The sequence below is a fragment of the Morus notabilis genome, unplaced genomic scaffold (genome assembly GCF_000414095.1).
Source record: "Morus notabilis unplaced genomic scaffold, ASM41409v2 Scaffold630, whole genome shotgun sequence".
In the NCBI taxonomy this organism is placed as follows: domain Eukaryota; kingdom Viridiplantae; phylum Streptophyta; class Magnoliopsida; order Rosales; family Moraceae; genus Morus; species Morus notabilis.
The window spans coordinates 182,730-192,571 of record NW_010365305.1 but is presented as its reverse complement, the minus strand read 5'-3'; the positions used below and the strand labels follow the sequence as shown (position 1 = coordinate 192,571).

Sequence of the window (9,842 nt, the reverse complement as noted above, 5' to 3'; positions counted from 1 at the left end):
ATCGGAAGATTGTGCACCCATCTCGGACCACCATAAACCCACTGTCACCTAAATTAATGGCATTGATACCCTGCAATGTGATCTCAAACAGTTTAATCTATGTTGCCAACAAGACTACACAAGAACAAAAGATTGTAAGACTGTAAACAACATCTCACATTGAAAAGGAGTACGGAACTTTAACTTTACCAACTGAAAAGAAAACAAGCCCCTATGAAAGAGAAAGTCACATTGCAAGAAGAAAATAAAGGCAAGATAAGCAGCCTGGCCTAAATGGGAGTATCATACATGTTCATTGAGTGCTATTATGCATGCTGTTGAAGAACCTTTAGCTTTTGTGATTGAATGAGCTTTCTCCAAGACTCTAGCTGGGTCAATTGATCCCTTAGGTTCCTCTTGCACAGCAGTAACTGAATTAGACATCAGTTCCCGGGAATATAGGCCGGCATCGACACCATGATCTGCCCACCCACCAACACCATCTGCCACGCCTAATGCTTGTTCATCAACACAGATAAAGTGAGCATCTTCGCCACCAGTTTCTTCTTTATCTGGATGAGGCAGGTAGCATGATCCTGAAACTAGTTTTAGGGATTTTCCGGCTGTAATTTTCCTGTTGTCATTGTAGCACATCTTCAGTAATTGCTACCAAACCATAAATCCAGAAACATGTCAAGAGAATGCTTGTTTCTTCCTAAGAAGACCACTTAAAACTATACAATATAAGGTTACTTTTCAGTAAAGATGCATTATATACCTAAGTTAAGAATGTTTATTTCAAAGAATAAATCATAAATTAAGATAGGAAAACATCATGAGTATAACTTAATAAGAGAAAGAAACAGCTTGACGGAACATACTGATCAGATGAATCTGCAGAACCAGAAAGTTGCTCCTCACGGGAAGAATTATCAAAAGACACGTCATGGGCAGGCCCAGCAGAGAAACATGTAGAAGATGAGCTATGAAGTTCTCTTGATCCTGATCCTAAAAATGGAAAAGAACTAAACAACCTCTTCCCAGCTTCATTTATGAAGTATCCATAAATTGCACTATTGTTTGGTTGTTCTCTGTTTTTCAAACTCATGGTAGCTTTTTGACAACTGTCAAAACTTCTAATTCTGCTGTTGTAAATTATACTGGCACTGTCACTAACTGGCAGACGATGCTCACGCCTTGAAGTCAATTTACTTCTATAATATTCTCCAAACACAACTCTAGAACCAGAGGCAGCCATAGGTTTATTCTGGAACTTGCTGCTGATTGAAACTTGATTGAGATCAGAGAGTGCAATATCAATGTGATACCCACAAACCTGAAACGAGGGTCCCGAGACAGATGGAATAGAGAATGTGCGAGAAATAGCTCCAACAACAGAAAGGTTCTTTCTCTGATTAACTACTTGTGAATCCAAGCTTGCAGGAACAACAGTGCCCGGTCGTAAAAGTGCTTGCAGCTCTGAAAGACTCGAGAATGATCTGGAGTGGAACATCCAAGAATTGCCAAACAACAATTTCTCCTTCCCTATAAACACTCTAACCGAGTCTTGAACCGCACCATCATCCCCAACAATCGATCTCTGAACTACCGCTCTAAGCCTTGAAAAATAAGGAGATGGCATCTTACCCTCTTAAATAAAACAGTTCAGCTTCAACACGTCTATTACCGAGAACACAAGCAATACCACAGCATGCGAAAGTAAATCTCATAACTCCCTATACCATCTATAATCCTAATTAACCTTTTGTACAATCCGCTTTCTTCCAGCAATATATCAAAGTCACTCAGAAACCTAATAAAGAAAGCAAAATGAGGCGCACCCAATAAGTGAAAAAACTTAAAGCATTTATACGTTCCAAGATATAATCTCTTTTTACCAGAAAGAACATGATTTAGAGCCGCAGATTCTTATCCATATACTATAATATTATCTAATGCAGAAATCTTGGATTTTATCATTGATCCTCACCCTCAATAATCATAAACCGATTTCCTTATTCACCATCACTATGCAAAAACCAATAAGAGATCCAAAAGAAAACAAGAATGAATAAAAAAAAAACTAAATAAATGACAAAATTCAAAACAAAGAAATTAATGTATAAGGAAGCAATTAAAAAACATTATAATAAAAAAAACAGAGAGAAAACGTACGAAATCGCAGCTCGCAGAGCAATCGAACCGCAAACCAAGCCCTAGAAGCCCCGAACGAAAGCTCAACGGGCATAAGCCTGAGAATCAAGAGCTCCTCTTCATATACCAAAAAAATAGGAACATGACTAGATTTGACTCCTTGGAGTTAGGTGGTGCGTGGCAAACAAACACGAGTACCTCAAATTCCTCTCGCTCTCTCTCTCTCTCACTAAATCCCAAAAGATTTGCGATCGGATTTAACCAGCGAAAGAAGACGAAAACAAAGAGCCAAAAACACAGAACGATTGGAAACCACGGGCAAAGAAGTGACTAACTGAGATTAACGCCTAGGGTTTTAATTCTGTATTTGGGTGTGTGACGAGATTAGAATATTGACCGCCGAAGTATTAAACTAATGTGTGTATGTATACATATATACTAACGGTAATCTCCTGAGAAATTGGCAATTTTAGGTGATTTTACTGTTTTAGCCCTACCGTTAGGCGGTGCAATTTATGTCGAAGGAACATTGGCATCTCCCAATTTGCCTTTCTGAGTTTGGATTAGAGTGAGGGTAGTTTGGTCAATATACTGATGCTATGACGTCCAGGTCGATACGTCACTACGTTGTACTTTTCGACTTTGTTTTTGTTTTTGTTTTTCCCCATTTTTTGAGGGAATTAGGACTTTTGGACTTGGCTTTCGTTTCATGCCAACTTTGACATTGTGGCTGGATAAGGGAATGACGACTGATATCCATTGATTGTATATTGATACTATTTTCTTTTTGTGTGAAGGAACACTTTGATATATTTTTATTGAATTTATTTTAAAATTATTTTTAAAAATACGTTTGGTAATTTTATTTTGAGATTATTTTCAGTTTAAAAAAAATTAAAATTGTGTTTTGTGGTTTAATTTTAAAAGCATGTAATAATATTTAAAATTAAAATATATTAAATATATTAAATAAAACGTTTAAATGAGTGTGTTTAATATTAAACACACCCATTTTTGTCCTCTCGGCAAAGCAAGAGGAATCTCTGGAGAAGAGGGGGCAACGAGGCCGAGGCAGTTATTGGGGGGGAGGGGGGTGGGCAGTTGGGAGGGGTGTGGGCAGTCGGAGAAGAGAGAGAAGAACGAAATGAGAAAATGAAAAGAAAAATAAAAATAGATTTAATCCGTTTTCAGAAAAAAGTGAGTTTTTAGGAAAAATCCAAAAATATTTTTATTTTTGGTTTTGGTACAGATCCTTCCCAAACGCATTTTCCTTTCCCGTTTCAATTTTTTCTCCTCAAAAAACGTGAAAAACGAAAACGAAAATGAAAACAAATGGGTTCCATTGCCAAGAGAATATGCTTTTATACTAAGAGGTGGAGTATTAACCTCAAAAATAAAAACAAAACAAAAGGTGGAGGATTTTTCCCTTTTTCTTTAGATAAAAGGTGGAGATGTTTTTTTTTTTTTTTTTTTTTTTTTTTTTGCAATCGGAAGTGTTGAAGATTAAACTATGGTTTTAACGTAAATGTCAGCAATTCTATTATCATGTAGGTTTGATTTCTAGTTAGCTTTTGGAAACAAATATTTATAAGAATGAGTTTGGAAATGTATTGTTGAATGTAGGTTTGCCATCTCTTTTTCCCGTTTAATTTTTGCTCATGGCTGTAGCCTGTAGGGACGCTAATAAGGTGGCTCGCGGTCCGGTAAAATTGTCAAAAAAGAAAGAAAAAAAAAAAAAGATTTTTGGAACCGGTATCACCCCATATTCTTATCATATTAAGGAAAATTAGTGTTGCGTGAATGCTATGTGTATCTATTAGCGCATATAGACTTTTATGAATATATATATTCTTATAATTAGCAAAAAATTTTGGTTTTTTTGCTCACGATCAAGCATATATCCACAACTAGTCCGTATTATGATTTTTCCCATACGTATTGATTTTCTCATACATGACCGCTTTTATGCACTAGACTAGATAAAATAGTATTTTGACAATATGGAATTAGTCCCTCCAATAAGAAAAATGATATTTATTCCGATGGAGATAAAACTCCATTACTCATAAAATGATGAGTTTCAGTAAGTTGGGTCCTACTTATTCACTTATCGGGACTCATTTTATGTGAGTAGCGGAGTTTTAACCTCATCAGAATGAATAGAAGTGCTCCTCCAATAATGTTCAGATTAAAGTCAGACATTAAGATTCGAGCTTTACATCTTTACCTAGAAGAATAACAACACAATTAACAAACGAAGGAGTGTAGAAAATGAGTTGTGACAGAATTTAAAGTACTACCAGAGTTTAAGCCAAAAACAAACAGAAGAAAATATTTTCACAAACAAGTATAGTGCATGAACAAATGTCAGTATTATATATTTATTCAAATATGGTAAATACAGCACTTCAACATGCACATTGTGGTTGTTATTTATAGCACCTAAATCTACAAAGACACATTCAAGTTAAAGAAATCTTCTTAAAGAGGATTTGAGCACCATATGTTGGTTGTAAAGTTGCGAGCAGAATAGGGGCATGAACATATGTTGGCGACAACCTGAAAGAATAATTTTGAATGATCATGGCTAAGACTATCTTGGCCTCAACCATGGCCAGATTTTGTGCCACGCAGATTCGAGGACCCAATCCGAATGGGAAGAACGAGGCTAGATGTTTCCGAGGCTCGGTAAATCTCAATGGATTGAACTTGTTGGCATCTTCTCCCCATATCTCAGTACGCCGATGGACAACAACCATGGCCAGAAGAAACTGCGTATGAGCAGCAATGTCGACATTTCCTAGCCTGATTCTCTTAGACGTTTTCCTCATCATAACACTGGTAGGCGGATAGAGCCTAAGTGCTTCGTTTATTATCATTGTCACCTGTTACAACATGTTGATGGAAAGTTTCAGTAAGAAACAGAGACATATGTAATAGTTTATTTGAAAAAGTTCTAATAAGTCACAAAGAACTGTACTTACAAGCTTAAGGTTGTTTAGATTCTTTGCAAGTGGAAGTCCATTAAATCCGAAGACACGAACTACTTCTTCTCTAGCCTTGTTTTGCCATTCCTCATGTTGTGCTAGAAGGAGAAGAGCCCAGGTCAAGAGATTAGCAGTTGTTTCCTTTCCTGCAAAGTAAAAGGTCTTGCACTCATCTATGATTTCCTCAACCCCTAGTTTCTCCACATTGCCTTCCTGATTTTCATAAGAAGCCATAAGCAGACTAAGTAGAATCCTGGAATTCTCTCTTGTTTTGCTGCTTGTCATGATCAACCTCCTCACCAAGTCCCGAGTTTCCTTCTCTAATCTCCATCTCTCTCTGTTGTCCTTGGTAGGCAAAAACCTTTGATTTTGAAAGCAAAGCAAAACAAACTTGCTTCAGATGCTGCTAATATGAAGTTTGATTTAGATCATATCCGATACAAGTGCCAATGCAAACGCAATATTTGACAAGAAAAAGTTGAAAATACATATTTGATATGTTATTTTGTTTTATGCTCCAATATATAAAGTTGTTTCAAATGCTAAATCTACTTTTATCATAGTTATCAAGCTTTTACACTTGCAAAAAATAAACTTTTAATTTTAAAATAATTTGAAAATGACAATATGTTTAGATTAAACGAAAAGGTCAATATATCAACCAATAACAATCAATGACTAAAATTTGGCATATGCATACTTTGGTGCCATGCTATATTTGACACCAAATAATACATACGCCAAGTTTAGCACCAATAATTACGTTGGAGTAATTTTTTTACTCAAATACTAAACTTTGGCATTGATTCACTGATTTATTAGAGATGCTCTTATGCCATATCTTTATTGCCATCTACAGAGCTTTCATTGTTTAGTGGTTGTTGAGTTTTGAAACCCTTCAAAAAGCTGTTTGTAAGACAAAAGCTTATGCATTAGTGGGACTTAGTTAAAAGTGTATAGATAGTCACCTGAATCCAGGAATATATACATTTTTTGATCCCTTGGAGAAATGAAGCAATTGATCTTCTTGCAAGCTGAATATGCGCTTCCCTTCCTCAAAACTGCTTCCAAAAGCTGTTCTTGATATGATATCTGCCGAAAGCTCATGAACTTCTTTGTGCACGTCCAACTCAAATTCCTCTCTTCCTTCTCTTATATCCTCCCACTTTTCGAGCTTCTTCACAACACCAGCTACTATATCTGGAACCCAACTCTAAAGAAAAATAAATTATAAACTGAAAGTTTTACTAACATTGCAAAGATCATGCCCCTTATCTCAAACATAGTTATCTTTTTGTCCCCATTATTGGAAATCCTGATGTACATACCATATCTACATGCACGTAATTATAGGAATGTTGACTTATTCCACCTAACATAGCTGTAGAGATAGCTTTCTTTATTTGTATGATTTTGTGCTGATTGTAATAGCCTAGAGTTAAGAGATTAGATTGAGTTTGTACAGCTATATAACAAAGGATTCATCAATGAGAACAATTTGTATGGAAAGTTAAAAACCGTTTGGGGTGAGTTGCAGGGCCTCAATCCGATACCAGTATGTCAATGCGGATGCAAATGCAGTGCAACAAAGAAAATGCAGTCCATGCGCGAGGAGGAGAAGGTTTTTGATTTTTTGATGGGGCTCGACGAAGAATACACAACTGTGAGATCCCAAATCTTAAGCGTTGATCCGCTGCCAGTTCTCTGAAGGGCCTACGCCATTGCCGCACAAGAGGAGAAACAGCGTTCGGTTGCTGCAAATCGTACTCTGACCATAGAAGCTGTTGCCTTACTAACTAAAGGTAACGAGTCAAGATTGAAGAGAAATAATAATGGAGATCGTGGTAACTTTCCACCGTGTGTGCATTGTGGGAAGACAAACCATAGCAAATCACACTGTTACAAGGTGATTGGATATCCACCGGATTGGCGCAAACCAGGAAAGCGGAACGATAAGCAGACCAAACCACAAGGAGATCACGATCACAAGGCCGATGGCGCAGCTCCGAACGTTTCTTCCGGAGCAGCTTTTGCTACAACCATGGATGAAGCCATGTCACCAATTCCTGGCCTGACTTCTGCTCAACATCAACAACTGATGACTCTTCTCAGTGGAACTCCATCTGCGAACATGGCAACCTCCAATTGTTCGGGTAAGCCAGACAATGAATGGGTGATTGATACAGGGACGACAAATCACATAACCCATAATCTAGACTCATTATCAGAAGCAATATCACAGTCTGATATTCCACCAGTGCAAATTCCTAATGGCGAAACAGTAGCAATCCATGCTCTCGGTCGGGTGCACTTGGAAAGAGATTGACTATTGAACGAGTCCTTGGAGTTCTGGATTTCTGTTTCAATTTATTGTTTGTTAGTAAATTGACACGTAATTTAAATTGTACGTTGACTTTTTGGTCAAAATTTTGTGTGATTCAGGACTTACCTTCGAGGACGCTGATTGGAGTGGGTAGAGAGCGGAATGGTCTCTACTACTTGGAACCAATGAAAGGGGGGAAGGCATTATTCGCCAACAATCCGGTTAATATGAGTTTATGGCACCGGCACTTACGACATCTACTAGTAAATCGCATTCTGTTGGTTCCAAACTTGTCTGTTTCTTTTGACTGCAACAAGACTATGTTTTGTGATGCTTGTTGTAAGGCAAAACAAATTCGGTTACCTCTTCCTATCAGTATGAATAAGACTGTGCGTGCTTTTGATTTACTTCACTGTGATATTTGGGGTTCATATAAAACAGAGTCCTACTCTGGGTCTCATTATTTTCTAATCATAGTGGATGATTTTAGTAGAGCAACATGGGTCTTTCTTATGAAATACAAGTCAGAAGTCAAGATGTATCTTTTGCAATTTTTAAATTGGGTTTCCACACAGTTTAACACGCAAGTCAAAATTTTACGGGCAGACAATGGGTTAGAATTTACTCATGGTGATCTAATGGCTCATTATCTTGAACATGGCATGGAACGACAATCAAGTTGTATAGACACACCGCAGCAGAATGGTGTAGTCAAGCGAAAGCATAGGCATCTTCTTGAAGTGGCGCGACCACTGTGATTTCAAGCGAAACTTCCTCTCTCATTTTGGGGGGATTGTGTTCTTACCGCCACATACTTGATCAATCGCATGCCGCTCTCAGTTTTACAAAATAAAACTCCATACGAGGTTTTACTTGGGAAGATCCCAAATTATCACCATTTAAGGAGCTTTGGTTGCCTTTGTTACGGGCATGTGAATAGTAAGCCATGAGACAAGTTTGCACCACGAGCCAAACCAGGCATTTTTGTTGGTTACCCTAATGGGCAAAAGGGGTACAAAATTTATGATCTTGAGAGTAAAACGATCTATGTTTCTCGTGATGTTTAGTTCTTCGAAGACATCTTTCCATTTGCAAATCATTCAGTCACAGATTTGGTTCAGACCACAACATTGGATCAAGAGTAGGCACCTCGACTTGTGGCCACGGAGTCCTTATCACCTGTCATTGTGGCGCCACACTTCGAATCTGTAGCTGAGCCACTTCCTCCGACATACGGAGCAAACTGTGTTAGAGAGATTGTAATATATCTCTAAATCTTGATATCACAAAATTGGATTAAAACACATTCGGGAAGAGTAGGCTGACGCAAGCACGCGCTGCAGCGCGAAAGAGTGCGCGCTGCAGCGCACGGACGTGCTGCAGCGCGTTTGGGCGCTGCAGCCTGCGCAAAACAGACCTCTCGGGTCTGTTTTGCTAGGCACGCGCGCTGCAGCGCACAACAGCGTGCGCTGCAGCGCGGCAGCGCGCGTTTGGGCGCTGCAACCTGCGCAAAACAGACCCTCGGGTATGTTTTGCTAGGCACGCGCGCTGCAGCGCACAGCAGCGCGCGTTTGAGCGCTGCAGCGTAAATCTTCGACGGAAAATGTGTTCGTGTGTTTTAGTGATCTGAAAAGGTCTCGAACCATTGCATCTATTTGTGATATGTTTTCTCACATATCTGAGCACTTATTAACAATATAAATAACTATTGTTATAAGTGTATCAGCATATAAAAGATAACCATCAAATTGAAAATGTATCTTTATGTGAAAGGTTGTAACACTTAAAGAGGATGAATGCATCCCTGTCTTTATGATGGACTTCAGAAAATACAGATTGATATACATTGTTTTGGAACTCAATATTTTTGCTGGATATTGTGTTCAAGGGTTTGTTGTATCTTTGGGGTAATTTACCATTTAGAACTCGTTAGCAAACTTTGAGAAGTGAGGGCAAATAAAACCTTAAAGGAAAGTATTTCTATACGCCTCAAACCCTTCTTTCTGAATTCTCTATTCTTTTCATCCTCCCAAATCCGAATTTCCAACAATCTTTAAGGTTTTATTTGCCGCAATGGAGGTTGAAAAGAACATGACGTCTTTCCTCAATCTGACCTCTCGGGTCTGTTTTGCTAGGCACGCGCGTTGCAGCGCATAGCAGCGTGCGCTGCAGCGCGTGTTTGAGCGCTGCAGCGCAAATCTTCGACGGAAAGTGTGTTCGTGTGTTTTAGTGATCTGAAAAGGTCTCGAACCATTGTATCTATTTGTGATATGTTTTCTCACATATCTGAGCACTTATTAACAATAGAAATAACTATTGTTATAAGTGCATAAGCATATAAAAGATAACCATCAAATTGAAAAGGTATCTTTATGTGAAAGGTTGTAACACTTAAAGAG

General features: G+C 38.2%; 2 protein-coding genes across 2 annotated transcripts in view; both read right to left on the bottom strand.

Moving 5' to 3' along the window:
* Window positions 1-2,524, bottom strand: part of LOC21404063 (probable protein phosphatase 2C 55) — a 4,041-nt gene extending 1,517 nt beyond the window's left edge. Inside the window, exons 1-4 of the mRNA XM_024171973.1 lie at window positions 2,155-2,524; window positions 861-1,792; window positions 289-613; window positions 6-70 (exon numbers count right to left, since the gene is read on the bottom strand). Coding sequence (XP_024027741.1) covers window positions 6-70; window positions 289-613; window positions 861-1,621 — 1,151 coding nt within the window. The 5' untranslated portion in view covers window positions 1,622-1,792; window positions 2,155-2,524. The remainder of the gene's footprint in view (window positions 1-5; window positions 71-288; window positions 614-860; window positions 1,793-2,154) is intronic.
* A 2,037-nt stretch (window positions 2,525-4,561) lies between these two features.
* Window positions 4,562-9,842, bottom strand: part of LOC21404062 (cytochrome P450 734A1) — a 15,347-nt gene continuing 10,066 nt past the window's right edge. The window contains exons 2-4 of the mRNA XM_010107720.2: window positions 6,089-6,333; window positions 5,118-5,481; window positions 4,562-5,018 (exon numbers count right to left, since the gene is read on the bottom strand). Coding sequence (XP_010106022.1) covers window positions 4,596-5,018; window positions 5,118-5,481; window positions 6,089-6,333 — 1,032 coding nt within the window. The 3' untranslated portion in view covers window positions 4,562-4,595. The remainder of the gene's footprint in view (window positions 5,019-5,117; window positions 5,482-6,088; window positions 6,334-9,842) is intronic.